The 22,114-nt window shown below is 49.8% G+C and overlaps 1 protein-coding gene across 2 annotated transcripts in view; it reads right to left on the bottom strand.

Annotated features, from left to right (window-relative positions):
• The window catches only part of CACNA1H (calcium voltage-gated channel subunit alpha1 H), a 153,552-nt gene that overhangs the window by 34,217 nt on the left and 97,221 nt on the right, over nt 1-22,114 (bottom strand). For both annotated transcript variants that reach the window (XM_077186794.1, XM_077186795.1), the window contains exons 11-21: nt 16,308-16,459; nt 14,956-15,141; nt 13,829-13,946; nt 12,245-12,400; nt 9,335-9,425; nt 7,778-7,986; nt 4,230-4,664; nt 2,343-2,443; nt 1,895-2,018; nt 1,708-1,776; nt 1,414-1,598 (exon numbers count right to left, since the gene is read on the bottom strand). In XM_077186794.1, coding sequence (XP_077042909.1) covers nt 1,414-1,598; nt 1,708-1,776; nt 1,895-2,018; nt 2,343-2,443; nt 4,230-4,664; nt 7,778-7,986; nt 9,335-9,425; nt 12,245-12,400; nt 13,829-13,946; nt 14,956-15,141; nt 16,308-16,459 — 1,826 coding nt within the window. The remainder of the gene's footprint in view (nt 1-1,413; nt 1,599-1,707; nt 1,777-1,894; nt 2,019-2,342; nt 2,444-4,229; nt 4,665-7,777; nt 7,987-9,334; nt 9,426-12,244; nt 12,401-13,828; nt 13,947-14,955; nt 15,142-16,307; nt 16,460-22,114) is intronic.

Raw genomic sequence — 22,114 nt, 5'->3', positions numbered from 1 at the left:
CAGCAGCTCCACAGCCAAAGGGTCAGTCCCGTTGGGAAGCAGATTTCTGGTGTGCTCTGAGGCAGGTTTGGGGTGTTGCTTTCCTGGAGGAGAGCCTGGGGCATGCCCTGCCCTGCCCTGGGGATGTGGCAGTGGAACCAGCCCAAGCCAAGCTTTCCTAGGAAGGGCCAGGTGGGAGTTTTGCCTGAAAAACATCAAAGTTGTTTTTAGGATTGGCTTGTAGAGGGTGAGTCCTTGCAGGGAGCTGCAGCTCACATGGATAGTGATGCCTTGTGCCTGCCAAGCCCAGAGAAAAGCATTTTGTGCTGCTTTTCCACAGGGTCTTGTTTGAGAGACATCATGTGGAGACTGAACTGCACCTCCAAAGTGTTAGGAATGGTCCCTGGAGCCATCCTGTGCTCAGTGAGGCCGTGGTGAGAGGTGATGAATTCCTTTCTATTCATAGGATCTGCCCTAGTTATTCTCAAAGACCAATTCCCCCTTTCCCCCTCCCCTTTCCTCATGAACTGCCCGTGCCCTGAATTCTGTTCCCACTTCTGTGGGTCACACATGGTGAATTGTCCAGGGTGTCCTGGGGAGCCAGCACTGCCAGGGGACCCTGGTGCCACCAGCAGAACAGCAAGGAGCCAGAAGCACTGATTTCCTGGTCACTAAGGTGACACAGAGCCCAAAGAGCTGTTGTTCTTGTGGTTTAAAAGATTCCCTCTTCCTATCGCTCTCACCAGCACGGCTTTGTCCCAGAAAGTTTCCAGGTTTTTGGAGGTGACTGTCTTATTCCCCTGCAATTTCAGTAAAAAAAGGCTCCTGTTTATTGCCAAGCAGGACAAAACCAGAACAGGAGCTGATCCAAATCCCCCTCAAGCATTATCCCTCTTTATTGTGTAATCATAACCAAAATACAGATTATCTTTACTCCTGTTCTCTAACACTGGAAGCTCTTCCCTCCTGTGCCTGGCTGAGGGAGGAGCTGCTTTGCAGGGATGCTTGGCAGGGTCGGGAGAGCAGGGAAGGATGCTGGAGCTTATCAAATCCTCAGAAAGATGCTGGAGCTTATCAAATCCTCATCAGCACCTGTTCAACTGCAAATCCCTCTTTGCTGGGGAATGCCTGTGAGGTTGTGCAGTTGAAGAAGGATTTGGAAAGAGTGATTTGGGAAGGGATGATAAAACTGCAGTGTGGAGGAGGCTCTGACTGCCCTCACTCTGGATTCTGACCACACCTCTCACTCCAAACTCCAGCCATTCGTGTCCGAGCTGGAGAAGATGAATCTGAACTCATTTCACTGTTTTCAAACAATTTCTCACCGAGTTTAGAGATCCCCAAAGATGTTTCTACCCGTGTTGTATTTCAGTTTTTTAAGGTATTCAGCAAGACCTTGTGCATTTCCCAAACTCTCTGATTTATCACCCATACCGGAGAGGTCTCAGGGTCCGCAGAAGCCTCAGCACACGAAGGACTCCCAGGATTTTGGCTCCTCCTGCTGATGCCATGGACACAATGATGTCAATGATGGACACAAAGACCAGCACTCCATCCAGGACGTTCCAGCTGCTCTGCAGGTACGTGTTCTCCCCAGAGAAAAAGCCAAGAGCCACCACCTGCAGCCAGGAGAAGGGAGACGTTGAAATCTTCACCCAGATCATGACTCTGGCATGGTCTGGTCTTTGCCAGAATTTTCTCTGGGCCATGGGATGAAGCTCTAATTACCTTAACCATCATTTCAACCACGAAGATGGCAGTAAAGATGTAATTAGAGACACTGAGGAATATCCTCTCCTGGAAAACACAGACCAACAAAGAGACACGAGTCAGAAACCCAACATTTATCTTGCAGGGTCTGGTCCTGAGGAGATGAAGATCTGGATGGGGGATGGAGGAAGGAAATGCCTCTCACCGTGCTCAGGGGGTCGATGTCTGGTCTCTCCAGAGCTATGGTGATGCAGTTGAGGAAGATGAAGACCAGCACCACGTGGTCAAACATTTTGTGGGCAATGACCTTCTGGCACGTCACTCGGAACCTGGAGAGAGGTGGGAAAATCAAATCCTTCAGAAGTTTGGGTCAGGAATAGGCTCCTCCCCAAAAACCAGCACCGGCCCAAGTGGTGAGGCAGCATCTCCCCAGGCTTTGGCCATGATTATCATTAATTATTAATTATTACTAATGCTGGCTAAACCACTGACAGCAACAGGGTGAACCACACTGAACTGGAAACTCTACCTCAAAATCAGGAACTGGATTTCTAAAACTCTGAAGGATTTGTCCCAAGGGGAGATTGGCTAGGAAGGCAAAATTCCATTACCTCAAACCCCTGCTGAGCTGGAATTTCACTGGAATTTCTTACCTGTTCTGTGGGGAGAACAAGTAGAGGGACCAGTTCTCATGAGTCTTGCACCACTGGGGTTTGTAGGGCTCCAGGGCTTTGCGGATCCGGTAGCAATAACTCTGGGTAAAAAAGAAGGAACACCTTTTCTTCCTCTTTTATTTTCCTGCCTCTTCAACTTTCAGTAAATGGCTTTTTATTGTGTCTGTAGGCGGTCACAGCTTTTGGGACAGAGCTGTGGTGGCCATTACCACATTTGTCCAGGAAAATAAGGAGGAAAGGGATGGAAAAAGGGAAGAGATGGACAGGATAAAGCAAGACTTCTGGGAAGGCGTCATTTTGGAGATACAGACCTGTGCCAAACCCAAAAAGGCCTCAAACAACCAAAAAGTGAAGTGGAAAACATCTCTTTTTAGGCTTCCAAGCTTTCATGACACCAAACAGCTCCTGTGAGTAAAGCCTGTTGTGTCAGCAGCTCATTTTGGAGAGGGATAATCCCAATTGGCCCAAAAAATGAGGCATTTTTGGGAAAAAAAGGAAGTTTTATCTCATGGGATTGTCACAGGCCTGTGGCATTCACATTCTCTGAAAAAATTCCTTCACCCAGGATTTTTCTCCTGGGAAGCTGAGAAGCCTCAGAGAAAAGGAAAACAATTCTTATCTCATTTGCTTCTCCTGTGTTTTGCTGCTTTGGAATGTGTTTGGAGATTGTTTACCCACAGGTGGTTGTTTCATTGGATTCTGGTGTGAGATGTTTTGACTCTTTGGCCAATCAGGGCCAAGCTGTGTCAAGACTTTGGAAAGAGTCACAAGTTTTCATTATTATCTTTTTAGCATTTAGTAAGTATCCTTTCTGTATTCTTTAGCATAGTATAGTATTCTTTAATATAATATAGTATCATAAAGTAATAAATCAGCCTTCTGAGAACATGGAGTGAGATTCATCATTCCTGCCTTCATCAGGGCATTTCCCTGCAAATACAACACAGGCCTAAAAAGATCTCTTAAAAAAGGGATCTCTCAGGAAGCAAAGGCCCATCCCTCAGCTCAGGATAACACATTTCCATGTCAGATTTCCATAGTTTAAAAACAAACTACGGCTTTATAGCCATGCAATGTAAAGGATGTGGGGTGAGTGCAATTTGAGTGCAACAGCTTAAAGCTGAAGAACAAACAGTCCTGCTGCCCTTTGAGCCTGACAGAAGAGGTCTGCAGAAATGCTACTGGATCCATCCATCCTTTTAGGAATGGAAATCCCGTGAGCCCCCATCTCCCTCTGTGGGAACTCAGTGCATCCCTCTGGGTGCCCAGAATTGCCAGGACCCTGCCGGAGGGCTCGGAGACCCTGGCACAGCCCAGAACACCTGCGGGTTTGCTTATGACCCCTGGAGCAAGTTACCAGCTTTGTATGAGGACCTGAAAGTCACAGAAGTTTGAATAGTATAATAATAAAATTATCACAGGGTGAAAATGTAGATTTTAGGATTTTTGGTATGGGGGTTGTGGGGACAAGATGGAAGAACTTGGGCATGTCCAGCCTTTCTTCTTCTTGTTGTTCTCCATTTTCTGCAGTGATGTTGGCACTTTGGGATTGGTTTAGAGTAGAAGTGCACTGTCTAACATGGGTGATAGGTATTGGGAATTAAGTGTAAATATGTTATATGTAGTTTGTAGTATAAAAGGACAACACCACCTTGGGGGTGGTCAGAGTGCCTGTGGCTGCCCTGCTGAGCAGACCTCAGCTGGGCAGAGAGAAAATTTTATAGATAAGAATTAATAAACAACTTCAAGACCGAAAAGTGAAGAGCTCTGACTCGTTCTTCAGCCGCGTGGGCCGAAACAGGGACATCCCGCACATCCTGGGGGCAACAATTAACAACCTGCTACCTGAGACCCCTCAGCACTCACATCCTCCACGTCATCCTCGTAGTCCAGCGCGTCCTCCTTGTGCCCGTCCACCCTGAGGAAGAGCTCGGCGCCACCGAGGCCCATCTTGCCGTTGCAGCCGCGGAACTCTGCGGGCAGCAGGGCGGCGGGGCCGGGCCCGAGCTGGCGCACGGAGGGCACCCTCAGCAGCTCGGGCAGCAGCTCCTGGGAGCCGCGGCGATCCAGGGACTCTGCCCGGCATGGCGGCGAGGGCCGGCTGGGCGAGCTGGACTTGGCGTCGTCCGAGTCGTCGTCCGTGCTGCCCTTGCCCTCTCCGGAGAGCAGCGATTCCCGCTCTCCAGACTGGCTCTTCTTCTTGAGGCTCGGCGCCCGGCCCAGGCTGTTCCAGCTGGAGCGGCGGCTGCCCCAGGTGCTGCCGGTGGCCCAGTTGGCGCAGGGGGAGCTGCGGAGGCTGGACTGGGAGAGAAGGGAGGTGTGGGAATCCGTGAAATCGGAGGGTTTTGGGAAAGGTGTGAAAGGCAGGCCTTGGAAAGGGCACCATTTATGGCTATGCACAAATCACCAGCGGGATGGGACTGCTAGGAATGTGCCTTTGATAGTGGAGCCCTGGAAAATGTTAAAGATAGACTTTGAAAATGTTAGGCTTTGTGTTTTCTCAGATCACTGCACCTGTGTAAGCAGTATGATAAATGATATAATTGTTAGATGTGATGATTGTTTAGTAACTAAATATAAATTGTTGTATAATCATAAGAAGAATCACGAGAAACTACGTTAGAAATTTAAGGGGGAACCATGAGAAGCCATGCTTGACTGAAATCTATGTATACAATAGAACAATATAAGTTTAATAATTAACATGAAAGTTATATAACAATAGAGTATAAAAACACCATCATCTCGAATGTATGGTTGGAGTCAGATTTGAGTTGAATACTCCTGACACCCAGAGCTCTTAATAAAAAGCACCGCATACAACCACTTATGTGATTATGTGTTTTTGAATGCTAACACCTTGAGCTGTTTTATTTTCCAGCATCAGCCTCATTACATGATTATGACAATGAGAAGATGCCAGCAGCTCACATCCCAGGCAGCAGACCAAGAACTTAATGTTACAACTCACTTTAAAAGTTTTTTGACCAATCACACAAAGCAAAAGCACATTGACAGCAGTTCCATCCAACCACTATAAGCACATGTACCTTTGGGTAAAAAAATGCTTGCTTATTTCAAATACCTGCTTGTAAGCCTTGAAACACAATGCACAGAGCTCCATTATTAAGCTTAGAACTTCCCAATATCTCGCTAGATGAACTTTTCTGGAGCTTAGGGAGTTATTCCAGACAAGCATTAATGCACAGACCATTGTTCTATTTGTCCTTGCTTTTCTACTTCTGACAGAATTTTTCTGCTGACCAATCTCATGGCTGCTGCTTGGCTCTAACCACAGTTCTGCTGTCTCTGAGGCCTGCCTTTTGCAGCTCTCCCAAAACCCTCTGACTTGATAGATTCCTACAGGGAGGGAGGGAGGGGTTGTTTGCCCGCAAAGGATTGGGGAGTTTTGCCCAGATTGGTGAAAGTCACGGCCTCCCCTTCCCGTGTAGTGGTTTAGGTTGTTGATTTGAGGTTTCTTGGTTAATGTACTGATTAATGTGGTGGGTTTACCTGCTTCCAAAGCAAAAGAGGGAAGTTCCCAACATCTATTCGTTTTTTACATGCGTGTTCATAAAGGAGTGACAGCTTTCTCAGTATTTAACAGATTGTTAATTCTCAAAGATAATTACTGATAAGGTTTTTGTCAAACACAAAAGAAACTGTTAGCAGCTTCTGTTAAAATATCACTGCCATGGTGCAAAACCAACAGGGCACCACTCTGATTCCAGCCTTGAGATGGGAGCACCCAGCCAGGGCCACACTGAAGGGGGTCCTGGACCGCACCTGGAGCACAGCTTCCAACCCTCTGTCCTGGTGACTCCCTGGCAGCACCAACTCCCCATAAAAATGAACCCAAAGACGTCAATAAGTGGCATTTTGCTGAACTTTGCTCGTGTTCTGGTAGTTTCAGCTTGCAACTTCCCTGCCTTCCAAAGGGAACATGAGTCACCCAAGTGCCTGGTGGGAATTGTGCCCCTATTTCCATTACTTTCCTCCCATTTGCCATCTGAGGAAGTGGAGTGAATGTTCCTCCTCCACAAATTTCAGTGCCTGTCTGCACTCTTGGTCAGGTACAGGCAATTCCCAGGATGAGAGAGCTTAAGGTCAGTGCAGAAAAGCCAGGAGGAAAACTCCTTTTCCTTCCATGGCTTCCCCCCAGCACAAACCAAGGCAAACTGCCTTCCTCCTCCTCCTCCTCCTCAGTGCAGCCCTGCCTGCTTCCCCTGCCTCTGGCTGGTGGCACTGCCGTGCTCCCTGAGAAAGGATTGGAAGGATGAACATCCCTGTCCAGCAGCTTGCAATGCCATGAAAGCCCAAGGCAAACAGCAGTCAGCTCTGTTTGCTTTTCAAAGGCATTAGGTTGACTAAGCAGCTTAGCAAGGGGGATGGTGGCTGTGCCTGGGCGTGAGGTGCCTTCACGGTCTGCTGCCTTGATTTGAACATGATCTCGCAGCTCTGGAGCAGAGGAGTGGGACGGATAAACAGCAGCAGAAATCCACTCTGCCTGCTGCCTCTGCTCCCTGCGTGCCCAGAGCTGCCCTCCCACCCCCCTGCTGCAGGCAGGGCTGCCAGAGCAGCAGCTCAGCTGCATCCTGGCATCGGGTGAATGTCACAACCTCTGTGGGGACTCCAGAGTGCCTTCCAAAGGAATCGTGGAATTAGCTTGGAAGGGACCTTGAGGATCATCTCATCCCATCTCCTCATTCCAAACCCCCTCATCCCTTGTTCCCCTGATTTCCCCTCCAACAGGGCTGTGGGACTGTCACCAGAGCTCAAGGGAAAATGCTTCGTTCCCCAGACATGGTGTAAATTCAAGATACAGCCCCAAAACATCAGGGAGGCTGCAGGTCTCATCCTCACAGAACACCTGACAGCTTCTCCAAGACATCCCAGATGGCTGGTGTGGCTGGAAAAGATTCCTGCTCCTCCTCTGAGGGTCAGGGGTAGCTGGACTCGTTCAGGTTATGGCTCTCCAGTGAGAAAGTTTGGCAAGGGCTTCCAGGGAGGCAGGAAAACCCTGGATCCTGGTACATCCCTGTTTCCCCTTTCCATGGACTCTCTGTCCCTGGCTGTTCTGCTGCCCTGCCCTGCCCCAGCACTGCACACCCCAGCTCTGTTCTCCCCCTGCCTTTCTACTCATTTCCCCCCTCCACCACCCTCCTTTTCATTTTCCAGCAACGCCTGTCCCCAGTATCCCACATGACCCTAAGCTGAGCTCAGCCAGTGCCGACAACACCAAACTTACGGGATCAACCCCTGTCAGGGCTGTTCCCTCGATCCTTGTGGGTCCCTTCCACCCCAGAACATCCCACCACCACCTGTAAACCAAGACCCCACAGCACCCTGTGTCACCTGTGGGCCACAAGAACCTACCAAGGACTAGGACCCAGGACTAGGAACCAAGGACTTACCAAGGACTTCTGGTCGTAGGCCGTGGGGTCCAGCGAGGCGTTGCTGCCTCTCCTCGAGTCGCCGAGGGCGTGCAGGGAGTCCAGGTGTGGGGAGCACTTTGGGGTGGGCATGGGCGTGGCGGCCGTGCGCAGGATGATGGGCGGGGGCATGGCCCCCCTGCCCTCCAGGTGCCCGTTGGGGGTGACAGCCAGCGAGTACATCTTCATCTCTGCAGGGAAGGGGACAAAGTGGCACACTCATGTTCTCTGGAAAATTCCCTTTGCCTAGGGTTTGGCTGCTGGGAAGCTGAGAAGCCTCGGAGAGAAATGAAAACAAGAATTATCTGATTTGCTTCTCCTGTGTTTTGCTGCTTTGGAATGTGGTGGGAGATTGTTTACCCACAGGTGATTGTTTCATTGGTTTCATGTGAATTGTTTTGACTTATTGGGCAGTCAGGGTCAGGCTGTGTTGGGACCCTGGAAAGAGTAACGAGTTTTCATTATCTTTTTAGCTTTCTGTAAGTATCCTTTCTGTATTCTTTAGTACAGTTTAATATAATATTTTTATATTTATAATATATCTTTAATATAATATAGTATCTTAAAATAATAAATTAGCCTTCTGAGAAGATGGAGTCAGATTCATCATTCCTTCCTGCCACGGGGCACCCTGCAAATACAATAACAGAGGACACCACGTGAGGGGACACTGCTCCTGGGGGCCTCCAGGAGCTCTGCCAGGTGCAGCTGTGGGCACTGAGATCCCCCCAAGGCGTTGAAATGCATCAGGTGAACGCCACGACCTCTTCAGGGGCCTTTGGGAACTCAGTGTCCTCCAAAGGCATTGTGGGATTATGGAATGGCTTGGCTTGGAAGGGACCTCTGCTTCCCCAACAAGTGACTCTGCCCCTTCCTCAGCTGAATTCCACTTGCTCCCCACAACCAGCATCTCCTTGGCTGAGAAAAATCCTGGTTTAGAAGCGTTTGGAGGGATCCTCACAGAGCCCAAGCTGGGAATCAAAGGAAGCAGGAACTGAAGAGGCTCCTGTTTGCCATCATTCACTGTTAAAATGTGTGATCCCTTTTTGTCACCCTTCTGGCTGCAAAGTGAAGGCTGTCACCTCCAATTCCATGTTTTTGGTACACCAGAGCACTGTGGGCCTCCCCTCAAATTGACTGCCAGACCCTCCTGGAACACAAATGAGCAGCAACATTTTCCATCCATCAAACCTCACCCAAATGCATTTTGTGTGGGAAACCAAAAGGAACAGATGAGAACTTGATTGATTGGAAAAGCTGCCGAGAAGTGGGGTGAGAACATTGCTGTCAGCAAAGCACTCTGTGCTAATGGTGCAGGAGGAGGGAGGAGACACAGCTAAAAATTCTTGGGGAACGTTTAAATTAGAAAAACATCTGTCTAAAGGAAATATCAGTGCTCATTTAGCCTCCCCTACACTTTGCAGAGCTGCTCTGGTGACTTTGCAGTCAGATTAATTGCTAAATTAACTGGATTCTTGCATTGTGGAAGCAGAGCTGTAGCTCCCAGATTCCCAGGAAAATGCAGACACAAAGCCCCACCTGTTGCTCTGAGGTCTTTCAGCTTCTCAAACTCGTCCTCGAAGTTGGCAGATGTCTTGTCCTCATCTGTGTCTGACCTGTTGGCATCTCCCTGCAGAGAGGAGGAGGGTAATTAACAGACCCAATTCATTAGGATTCCTCAGCAGCTCTGAGCTACCTCTGCTCCCCGTGGGTGGTTGATGCCAAATTCCCTCTGAGACCACCCCGGGAATGATCCCAGGCAAGTCCCTCTCCTTTGTTTTCACTCATTTGGACAGAAAGGACCATGCTGTGGTTGTCACCATGTCCCTGCCGTGTCTCTGTGCTTCCTACACTGCTCCAGGAACAGCAAATCCCAGGGGAAAACATTCCAGAGCAGCTGAAATTGCAGGAATGACTGAAAAACCTGGCATGGTGGGGCTCCTTGTTTGCTCTCTCCGTGATCCCTGCTGAAAGCACTTAGGGTTTGATGTCAAAGGGTGTCAGAGGGTTTTAATTCTCTGTTTGACAGCACTTTCAAATTGACTTAGATCTGGAAAGCCTGATTTGCTCTCTCTGTGCTGGCTGGGATTGTTTTGGGAAATCTCTTGGCAACCTGAGGCAGAGGGCATGGGGCCAGTTTGCCTGGCAGCCCTGCAGCAGCTCAGGACAGGGAGCAGCCACCCTCACCCTGCCTTTCCTCCTGGCAGTCCCGCTGGTTTTGGGCAGATCTGCCACCAGAAATGATCAGCCTGGGACAGAGGAGCCATCCTCACGTTCTCCTTGCTCAGGGAGGGATTCCAGCAGGGCTCTGCCTGGATTCCTCAGCACTGCAGAGATCTGTGCAAACTGACAGCAAAGGGCTGGATGAAAGGGCTGATCCCAGAGAGAGGAGCACAGTTCCTTGCCTGGTGCCTGGACAAACCCCCCCAGTTTCCAGGGGCACGGTGCTGAAGTGGCAATGAACTTCACTTTGCTGGGATTTATTGCCAAGAGCTGCAGCCAGGATGACTGAAGGGCTCGAGCTCCCTGATTCATCTTTGTTTCACAGCAGAAACACCAGTGCAGAGTGGATGAAAGATCTGCACAATTTTGGGAGGTTTGCCTGCTCTCCCAGAGCAGCTCTGGGGGGGGATTTCAAAATGACATGGGAACGGTGTAAACACAAATATGCAATTATGGCCCTGTTTGAAGTCTGGCTACTTGTACTAAACACAAATGTACTAAAAATGGGTTTGTGGCCATTTAAGTCTGTTCTCCTCTAGGAAAACTCCTGGCAAACTTGCTCCAGAGGCAGATCAGCAGCTGGGATCAGGCTGAGAGCGTGTGCTGTGCTTCACAGGACAATTTTAGTGCCCTTGCTGAAGCCCTGCTGATGGTTCTGAGTCAAGAGCAGCTCTCAGCTGTCCCAGGAGTCCATCTCCAGATAAATAAAAGAAACACCTGAGCAAATGGAGGAGAAATTCCCCTCAGTGCCTCCTGTGACTGCTCAGAACAGCCCCTGTCAGAGGCAAAGTCAAAGAGGTCAAACCAAGAATTCCCAGCATAGCAGCAGAGCCAGGGATGACAAAAGCAAACCCAGCTCCGGGAGAATTTGGTTTGGTGGAAGGTTCCCTAGCTGTGGCAGGGGGTTGGAACCAGAACTTTAAATTCCCCTCCAAGCCAAAGCATTCCAGGATTCCACAATTTCCCAGTGCAAGGCTTGAGAGGAGCCCTGGCAGCTGAGAAGGGTTTTGTGTAATGCCTCTCCCTGAGACAAGTGACAAGCCCACAGGCCTGATGTCAGGATTGATAATAAATGGGAGTGGAGAGCAAAATGTGCCCTGCAAATGCCATGCCTGTGGTTGCTGGCCCTTGGGGTGAATAATCCAGGCTGGGAAAAGCAGAGCTTGCACACATTTAAATCATGGTCTGTAACAGCTCTGAAAGGAGCCATTAGGGCTGGGCAGGGAAACCACAGCTTGTCTGGAGGAGCAATCAGGCACTCACAGAGCTCTGGCTTCACATCAGCACCAGGTTCAACCTCCCAGAGGGCAGGGGAGGAACGGGAGCTGCTCCCTGCAAAGATCCCTAAAGGAGAAAACTTCCTTCCACCTCAAAGCAACGTCCTAAAGATCTGAGAATTCAATGTCAGGAACCTGGGAAGGGGTTTTGAGCAGCTGTGCCCCTGGCTTTAAACATTCCAGAAGGGACAGAGTCCCAGGGAAAGGACAGGGCTCATCCTGCCTGGTCCTCAGGGCTGGAGCTGGCTGGAACAATGTGGAATCACAGGACAGAGCCATGGACAGCACAGCCCCATGGGGGGAAAGTCCTGCTTGGAACCCTGAGCTCCCTTCAGGACAAGGCAACCAGCCCTTATCAAGGGGAGCCAGCTGATTTAATCTGTTGGGATTTTAGTAAAACTTTAGAATGTGTTGAAAGCCTGAGTCCCACCACACAGAAACACAGACCATGGGGTATATGGGAGATTTGGTGAGTAAAATTAATGCTAAATTATTTCTTCTAAATCACACAGCAGACTGTGTAGGAGATCAGAGGTCTGGTCCCCCAATTCCCATTCCACATCCAGTTTGGCTTTAACTGCAAAGGTTGATCCAGAAGAGCTTCAGGTGCCCAACACAGATCATCTGCACCCCTTAAATTCAAATTTAGGGCTGCAAAGATTAGTTCAGAAGAGCTTTGCCCAGCCCAGCTCATCTGCACCCCTTACATTTAAATTTATGGCTGCAAAGATTGATCCAGAAGAGCTTCAGGTGCTCAGCACAGCTCATCTGAACCCATTAAATTTAAATTTAGGGCTCCAAAGACTGATCCAGAAGAGCTTCAGGTGTCCACCACAGATCATCTGCGCCCCTTAAATTCAAATGCAGGGCTGCCTGCATGGGTGGATGTTTTCCCTGCCGTGGATCATCCCCACAGCTCTCTCCCCTTCCCTCAGCCTGGATGTCTCACCTCTGCCTGGAATCCTTCCACCAGGATGGCCACCAGGAGGTTGAAGAGCACATAATTGCCAAAGGTCATCAGGGCCACGAAGTAGAGGGCGGCCCAGGAGGAGGTGGAGGCCATCCCGTTGTAGAGCACCACGTTCCAGTCCTCCTGCGTGAGGATCTGCAGGGAAAGGGGAACCCTCAGCTCCTCCACCCCTCTGTGCCCGGAATTCTGCCATTTTCCCCTCTCCTCCTGACCTTTCCACTGGCAGCTCTCGTGAGATGAGGCAGCAGGAATTGCCTTTGTTCAGCTCTCTGCGTGTGATGTCGGATCACGTTGTAGAAATTTGCCTTTATTTAGATCTTTGCACCTCTGCTGGCCAAGCCTGCCCTCCCTGCAGGAGCTGCCCTGCCCACAGAGGACACTTTAGATCCGAGATATCCCCAGGTGAAGGATGCACCGTCCTAATCCCATTATTTCCTGGAGGTGTTGCCTCCTTTGATAACCATCAGAAGATAACAGACCTGAGGTCTCAGATCTTGTCTCCTTTCAGGCTGCTCTTTAGAAGGCAGCTGGAGCTGGAGGAAAGGGTAAGGGACAGGATATTTAATGAGATAAATGACATTGGGTGGCTCCAGAACCTCAGGGAAGTTGTTTCCTTCAGGTAAAAACATCGGGGAAAAAAAATCCCCATCACTGCAAAGCTTTGCTCTGAGGGATCTTCCTCGGGGATTTTCACTCTCCAGCTTCAAAAATCTTAGAAAAATGGATGACAGGCTCATGTTCCACATTAATTCTTGCAATGAAAACGGCCTCAAACCCCCTGAACCAAGGTGGCTTTGGGGACAGGAGTGCTGCACTGAGTCATGCTGCTCAATAACCTTCCTGGGACACAGGACTGAGCCTTTGTGCTCCGTGCCAGCTGCATTTCCCAAGGGATTGGGAGGAGAAATGCAGCAATTCATGTGTTGGGAAGGGAAAAATGGGAAGCTCTGAGGCTGGGGCTGATTTGTCCTTGTTCCTTTGTGAGAATTTATATCCACAGGGAAGGCTCTGGCCTGGTTTCCACCTTGAGTGATGCTACTCTGCTTTTAGAAACTTCATTTACACTTGTTGCGCTCAGATTCTAAAGCCTGAGCTTTGAAACACGAAAGTCTAATTTTTATATTTAAAATATCCTTGAAACAGCCTTAACCATGATTCCTCTGCTGTGGAACCTGCCAGGCATTTCAGGCACAAACCAGGCTGCAGAGGAAACACAACTTTTTATATCAAGGCTTCCCCAGCACCTCCAGCTTTGATTTGGGAGGGGATTTGTCAGCCCCACTTACACAGAACTGTTTGCAAAAGGCAGTGAAGGAGACAAAGATCTGCAGAGTAGGAGCAGGATGGGCAGCAGAAAGGAAAATAAGAATGGATGCTCTCATTTTACTGACAAAAGATATGGACAGTGCTGACTTTGAGTAGATTTCTTCTCCATCAGGGCTTTTAAACCCATCTCTGCCCTAATAACTCTTCACTCCAAATTTGACACCTCCTGGAATAGTTTTGTGGAATAAAAACTCCTCGTGTTCCCCCTTAAAACATCCCTGAGGACACAGAGCTTACCTGGAACACGGTCACAATGGCCCAAAGCAAGGAATCAAAATTCTTCCTGTCTGGAACTGTGTCTCCCGTGTCGGTTTTCAGGCTGAACTTGCACCCAAAAAGATGCATGCCAAGGATGCTGCAGTGGGGAAAGAGGCAGATGGAAGAAACAGCTGGGTGAAATGTGGTTGCAGGGAGGATTGCAGGGGTTTTATGGACACTTTTCCACTCCCAGGGTTTTTTTTTTTTGACTCTGCAATTTGGTTCTCCTGCCTCACATTTCATTCCAGTTGTCTGCACTGAAGGAAAATCCAGGATTCTCAAAATGACAAACCATGCTGCCAGCTCCCTGGTTTCCAAGCAAAGGATTCTGAGGGGCAAGAGAGGGTCAAACAGACAGAAATCTTGGAATCTGCATGATTTCCATCCCAAATGTAACACTGGGATGGTCCAGTCAGTGACACAGCTCAGGAGCCTCTGAGGGGCAGTGATTGCCCGTTTGCATCCTTCATTCACCTCTGGAATAATGCATTCCATGAAAAATGGGCCAGAAAGGGGTAAACATCCCACTGTGAGCACTCCCCCTGATGCCTCAGGTTTTGGCTTTTCTATTTTTCACATTCTGTGCTGCTTTAGTGTGTGGGTCTGAGCTTCATATTAGGGGATGCTGAACTCTCTGCAGAGAGCAGGGAGACAAAACAATTCCTGCTCCTGCTGGGGACCAAGGACAAATGATCCAAATCTCAGCCTCAAGAGCACAAACAACGTGGGCTGAAGAGAGAGGAACAAGTGGGATGGGACTGCATAACCTAAAGCTGTAATTGGACAATGAACTTCAATATGCAAATGGAGCAGAACTTATAAAAGTGAGAGACCCTGTGACTGTGTGTCCATTTTTGTGACTATTTTGGGTTCATCTTGGGTGTAGCCCTGGCCAGGCCCAAGGTCTATCCACTGAGGCCTTTTAATAAGTCCCTACTTTATTCTTTAACTATGTCCAGCCTCTGTTCTATTCTTTAATTCCTCTAGCCTCTGTTCTAGCCCAGCCTTCCCAAGGCATCGCCCCCGCACCGGCAGCGTGTCCCCCATCCCCGAAGCAGAACAACGCCTTGAGGAAGAGCTGAATCACCTGAAATACCAAGAAATACCTGAAGATGAAGATGAAGAGCATGAGCAGCATGCAGAAGGTGGCCACGTTGTCCATGGTCTTCATGAGCACCACGAGCTGGCGGCGCAGGGCGGGCATGAAGCGCACCAGCTTCAGCACGCGGAGCAGCCGGAACGTCCTGAGCACGGACAGGCCCCCATCCGACTGCCCAATGATCTCCCAGACACTGCAGGGACACGGGGACACTGCTAGCACCAGCAGCTCTGCTCCCTGGCAGCTGATCCCCCCAGGAATCTCCCCTTCTCCTGCTCCTTTCCTGCTCCTGGAAGCAGCTTCGCTCCCCAGGTGCTGTCGCGCCTCTGGTGGCACGGCTCATCTGCTTTACAGCTGGTTTGGGGGTCAATTCCCTCCTTAATTCCCTTTTTTTCCTGAGGTTCTCTGTGTCTGCACCACTATAATAATGTGGATCACAATTTTATCCCAGGAATATCCATCCCTACGATAGAGGAGTATCAGCACAGCTCTATTCATTAAAACAAAATCCAGCATCTCTTAAGAGAATTAGGGAAACAAGAAAGCACTTCAAGTCAGCAGGATCAATAGTTTTGAGGTCTTTATCTCCCTTTAGAATATCCAGAGGGATTTTTGGGGGGGTTGGTTTGATCAGGACCTTGAACCTTGTCTGGATCAAAGGGATGTGCCAAGGGCACTCTCCTGGTTTACGTCTCTGTGTCCCTGGAATTCTTTGCCCCAAATTACTGATTGAGGGGTGATCAGAAAGGATCCCAGCACTGGGGTGTGACTGGGACAGTGTCCCCTGGGGAGCACAGAAGAGCAGGGGCCTCCCTTCCCCTCCTGCTTGCCCAATTCCAGCCCAGCTGGGGTCATTTGGGAGAGGGAGGGCACTGCTGGGGCATGGACACTCCCAGGACCCCTTTCCCAGGACCAGCCACGCTGCACTTGAGTGGAAAATCCACCCCAGTGCCAGATGTGTGGCATAAATAGATTTTCCTCTCCATTTGCCAGGTTGATTTACTTTGGACAGCCCTCCTAAGGACAGGAATCCAAAAGTCCAGGACAATTAAAGCACACCCCAACCCTGGATTAACACATGGAATCACAGAATCACCAGGTTGGAGGAGACTCTGAAGACCATCAAGTCCAACCCAGCCCTAAAACACCTCCTCACCAACCAAACCCTGGCACTGAGAGCCACATCCAATCCTTCTTTAAACACACCCAGGGATGGTGACCCCACCACCTCCCTGCGCAGACAGCTCCAGTGCCCAAGCACTCTTTCAGTAAAAAACCTTTTCCTAACACCCAACCTGAACTTCCCTTGCCATCCCTGATCCCCAGCCCTCAGGAGAAAAACCACAGTGGGGGAAGCACCTGATGACCACGATGATCCCATCGAAGATGTTGTAGGGGTTCTTGATGTAGCCAAAGATGCCAAAGGCCAGGAGCTTCAGGAGCATCTCCAGGGCAAACATGCTGGTGAAGACGATGTTGCTGATCTCCAGGGCGTTGGTCAGCTCGTCTGGCTGCGGGCAGAAAAGCAAAGTGGTCAGAGAAAACGGGGAAAGGCTGGAATGTCCCTCCTGCTGGGGCCTGTGCTCCTGCTGGAAAGCCATGGAGGAAAGAGAAATGCCTGAGGGAACAGCAGATGAACCTCCTGGAGCTCCCTGTGAGTTTCACTGGGATCACAGGATCCCAGCCCAGCTCTGGAGCAGCTGGAGAACAATTGTGCCCAACCCAAAATAATTCAAGCTAAGCAAAGCAGAGGGTTTGTTCACTGTTCCAAGATGGAATTATCCAGGCTGGAATCTGCCCAGATTCACATGGATCACTCTGCTTTTACTGCACTGACTCCAGCAGAACTTTATGGGCACTGCTATATAGGAATACAGGATATTTCTATATGTGATACAGGGATACCACAGCTCTATTCATTAAAACAAAGCATTTTTCTTCCAGACATCCCCTAAGAGCATTAGGGAAAAAAAATACACTTAAAGTCAGTGGGATCAGTAGTTTTATGTTTTTTGAGGTACTTATCTCCCTTTGGGAATTGCCCCCAGCACCCCAAAATGGTGTTTCCTAAAACCAGCAGATTTTAAATGCCAGCAGCGTGGCCCTGAGTGCCAGGACTGCGTTCAGGATCTCTGAGTTTCTCTGGGTGTACAAGATTTTCATGGAGCTGAAACCCAAGATTTTTCCATGCCCCTCTTCTATCCCAGCACCACATTCCCTCGGGCTTCCAGACATTCCATTCCTTTCCTGGGAAGTGCAGCAAAGCCTGCCCAGCACCCAGGCTCCCCAAAAAATGGGAAAAGGTGGGACTGATCTGCTCCTCCCTGGAGCTGCTCCTTCCAACAGCACCTGGCTCTGCAATGAGCATTTCTAGTTCCAGGCCTGCTCCTTTGTGAGACAAAATGAGTCTTTTTCATTTCCTTTTCCTCAGAGTAATAACATTGTCTGGGAAAAAGTGTGATTTTCATATCTGACTCATCTCCTGGACTGATAATAATTTCCTTTATTCCCCATCCCTCGTTAGGGGGGTAAAAATCGGCTGGTTTGGGGGGATGTTGTTGCACTACTTGAGGCTCTGTAACACATCCACACTCAGCAAATCCAAGCCTTGGCAGGGAAGGAGAGGGGGAAAGAGTTAACTGGGATTTGGGAAGAGCCCACACATCCCCTCCAGCCCGTGGGCTGCTAATGAGCCATCATTCACCGCTAAATTACTCCCTGCAATCGTCTGTCTGCTGCTCAACCATTTATCCAGGGGAAGAGCACTCAGAGCTCCAGGTTCTAATCCATAAACTCGGATTGCCATGGGATACCGGGGAAGGAGTGGGAAATTTGCAGGGCCCGATTCCCTCACATCAGGCAGAGCTCATCCATCCTATTCCTTTCCCTCACGATGCCAAAGCTACCTGGTTGTCGTGGCTTGGAATAAAAAAATTAAAAATTAAACAAAAATTTTAAAAATCGAAAACTAGCAAACCAAAGCCACTACACAAAATCAGTATTTCCACCCAGTTTCCAAATGAAACCACCACACCTGGGGAGAGGGAAAAAAAAAACAAACCAAAAACAACTCATCAGAGGCTCAGGGCTGCTCTGGGATGGAATTTGACCAGCTCTCCACAGAGACTGATCCCAAAATAGCCCTGCAGGCTCCCAGGCTGTCCTGCTCCAGGCCCAGCAGGGACAGGACACGGTGCTGGCACCGTCCCCAGCTCCCTGTCAGGACCTGGCACGGTCAGGGTCCCCCCCAGGCAGGGCTGGAGAGGGAATTCTCGACAAGGAGCAAAAGAACTCATTAAAGTCTGGTGTCCCTGCAGGCACAGCTCCTGGAACAGGGTGTGGGTGGCAGGCTGAGGCTGGGAAATGAATGACAATTGTCAGCAAGGAATCACACAGAATCCCAGGATCTCTGAGGTGGGAAGAGACCTCCAGGACCATCCAGTCCAGGCTGTGCCTGATGCCCACCTTGTCCCCAGCCCAGAGCACTCAGTGCCACCTCCAGGAGTTCCTGGGACACCTCCAGGGATGGGCACTCCAGACCTCCAGTGCCTGACCACCCTGTTCCATGGGGAAATTCCTCCTGATGTCCAACCTGAGCCTCCCCAGGCACAGCTTGAGGCCGTTTCCTCTCATCCTGTTGCTGATTATCTGGGAGAAGAAGCCACCACCATTCCTGACAGGGATCTGCAGCTTGCTGGGGTTCTGTTTTCCCCGCTGTTCCCCAGCACTTTTTTTCCTGGGAAACATGGAAAACCTGCCCACTGCCATTCCCAGAACCTCATCCTCTCCCATGGAGCAGCAGCCTCATACACTGAAGGCAAACCTAGCGTGGGGTTCTCCAAATTCCCCTTGCTGCTAAGAGTTACAAATTTATTATGCAAACTGGGCTTTCTGGTGGTCACTTCGACATCCCCAATCCTGGAATGATGTGGATATAGAAGCACAGAATGGCTAAGGTTGGAAAAGACCTCAAAGATCATCAAGTGCATCATGATAAGACAATCTCAGAGTCATCACCAAAAAAGTCAGAGTCTGAAAAGCTGAAAAACCTAAAACACCATAAGGCAAATAAAAGGAATTTGTACATTGTTACTCTCTAAAATCCCAAGTTTCCTTAGGCAAACCCAAGATCCTCCTGTGGAGCACTGAGCCAATCCTGAATTCGTTTCCCAATTCCCTTTGACAATTCGTGCCCTTTTTGCTTTGTCTCCAGCACCCGTGACTTTTGCTTCCTATTGAAGTGTGGGAGAAAATCTGCAGCGATCTGTCAGGGAGGGGAGAGAGGCCACGAGGGACGGGGACAGGAGAGGACAAGGAGGTGGCCTGGAACGTCAGCAGCTGTGCCCAGGAGCTGATCCAGCAGATTGGAGCGCGGCAGGACGCCTGGGAAAGGTTGACAGACGGCTGACACTGCAAAATCTCACCTCAGGGATCTCCATTATCCTTTTGGGATGGCATTTGGAGGCAGGCAGCACTAATGTGATGACAGGGCCAGCTGTGAGCGGGGATGTTGGAGCGGGATCCTGCCGGGACGCCGGGCAGGACCCGCCGGGCACCGACAAGGACGGATGGCCCTGAACGGCGGCCAAGCTCCGCTGGGAGCTTGGGGATTGTTGGAGAGGATGCTGAGGAGCAGATGAGCCAAACATCCACTGCTCCAGCCTTCCAGTGTAATTATCTTCCCCTGACACCAACGGGAGCCGGGGAAACGGGGATATTTTTATGCCTTCTGAAATGGTTTATTGCTCGCAGCGCAAATTTCCCGCTCGCTGACGAGCACAGATCCACGAGGAGGGTCAAGGAAGGGACACTCAAGATGGATTTGGCCATTCCCCTGCAGTCAGCCACTAGGAGCCACTGTTGATTTTGTCCGAATTAAAGGCAGTCCCAGAGCAGGAATTTTTCCAGGAGTCTTTTTCTCCGGGTGAAACAAATTGTTGATTTGCTGAAACCAAAGCTTTTCATGGCGAGGATTATTTTCGTCCAACTTTCTGGCTGGGAGAAAACGAAATTGCAACAACACTTTCAAATTGCTGCAATGTCTCGTTGTGACCTGCTCAGAGCTGGAAACTTCAGGCTTTTGGCTCCAGCAGTGGTTCTGTCATGAGATGCAGCTCGGGTTGGGATGTGTAACAAAGCTTGGCAGCAAAATGAGGCACTTCCAGGAGAGTTGGTCTAAGGTGGAGGTTTTTGCTTTTTGCCAATTTTTTTCGAAGCCTCAACGATTCTGGCAGGGAAAATACCTGCCCTCCATTGGGCTCCAAGCTGCACCAGGAAAAAAATTCCTTTTCCAAACACAAAGAGGGTGAGCACGACCCCCCAGCAGCTTTGGGGACCTCCACACCTTCTGCTGCTGCAATTATTGACCTTTGCATCAGTCCAGGATTCCAGGGCCAAAAGGTCACCCCGTGGAACGGCAGGAGGATCCAGAATGCTCAGGAATCCCCAGAATGTGGGACAAGATTGGCAATGCTGGCCTGAGGATCCCCCAGGCTGGATGTGGAGGCTGGAATGGGAATGGCCGTGCTGGAAACTGCCACCAAAAACCAGCACAGAACGGTTAAACCCAAGTCCCATTGGCAGATCCCAGGGAACACTCAAAAATGTTCAGATTTCAGTCTAAGCTTCACAATTTCAGATTTAAATCATCCTTGGGCTGCAGGGTTAAATTTCCCACTATTCAAGGGAAGGGCAGGAACTGTGTGGGATCAGTTTGGGAGATTTCAGCATCCTTGAGTTTAAATAAGAGCAAGCTCTGACTGCAGGCAAAACACATCCCCTCTCTGCCCGTTTTCAAGGCCATTTTTATGCTGCAGAATATTCCAGCGATTCCAAACTATGCTTTTATTAGGGACAAACCTCAAACAGTTCATTCCAAGTTCAGATAAACAGACAAAAAAAAAAAAAAAAAATCCTTTCCTAAATAGTTTAGGTCTGAAAACCTCGGGAGCTGAGAATCTGCCACTTGTGGTTTCAGCAAGGACCCCAGAGCCTTCCTGGAACCACGGAATGCAATAAAAGAGAAACCCATCGATGGCTCCTCCAAGCAGACAATGAAGGGTGGAATTTGCAGCCTCGGATTCTCTTTGTGCACCTGAATTCCTGCAGTCCTCCAAGGACTGGGATCTCTTTGTGCCTCTTTTTCCTCTCGCCCACCTTCTCCCTCATCTCCTTTGATTGCTGCATCCACCAGCTGCTATTTTACATAATTTAGGCTCGGTCTCAGCAGGACAACTGAACACCTTTCTGCTCTGAAACTCAGAAATAATCACACCTGCATCCCTCACAGAGGAGGAAAGGTCTCTTCCACACCACCTCCTCCTTGCAGAATGACCAGGGAAGTTTCCAGAGTTAAAAATGTTGTTTTCCTTCAGAAATCCCCCTCCAAAGCAGCTCAACTTTTCCTGAGCTGGGAGATCTGAGAGTGGCAGAGCCCCGAGGAGCAGTAAACAAACCCAGAACATTGAGTCTCATAAACATCCTTTGCACTTGGGTTGTTTTTTCTCCTAGTCCCGAGCCTAAAGCTGTCAATGGGACTTGCAGCACTTGTTTATGTTGGCTTTTCTGCTTTAGATGTTGCATTCAGCCCACAGAGGCTCTGACCAGGCACAATAATGATCTGTCAATCCCTGCCTGGCTCCGGGGCACTCCTGTTTCCTCCCATCGCCTCATTTTTGGGCAATTATAATTCTCCAATTACCAGGTTTTCCACTGCCACAGAGTTCACCTGTCTGCAGCCCCGTGTCAGGGAATCAAAACCCTCAGAGAATGCAGAGAGAGGAGAAGGAGCCCAGGGGCTTTAAGGAGCATCCAGTCCCACCTAGGGGCACTTCCCACCATCCCAGGGTGCCCCAACCCGGCCTGGGACACCCCCAGGGATCCACAGCTTCTCTGGGAACCTGTGCCAGGCTTCCCCACCCTTCCCAGGGAGGAATCTGAGCATTCCCAGGAGAAGAAGGAGGGGAGGAGGGATGTGTGGCATCTCCCAGTGCTTAGTTACACGCAGCAGGGAGAGGCTGCCCTGCTCTCCTCACTCTGCTGGGTTTCATTTCCAGCTGTGTCATTCCCCTGCCTCTGGAGCAGCCTGGGCAAAAAGCTCCTTTTCCAGGGAGTTTCAGGAGGCAGAGGAAGCAGAGCTGTCAGGGGATGTAAGTGACACCCCAGGG

The sequence above is a fragment of the Agelaius phoeniceus genome, chromosome 16 (assembly GCF_051311805.1).
Source record: "Agelaius phoeniceus isolate bAgePho1 chromosome 16, bAgePho1.hap1, whole genome shotgun sequence".
Taxonomy (NCBI): Eukaryota; Metazoa; Chordata; class Aves; order Passeriformes; family Icteridae; genus Agelaius; species Agelaius phoeniceus.
Note: the sequence above shows the minus strand (reverse complement) of the source record. Positions and strands in the feature narration are given on the sequence as shown.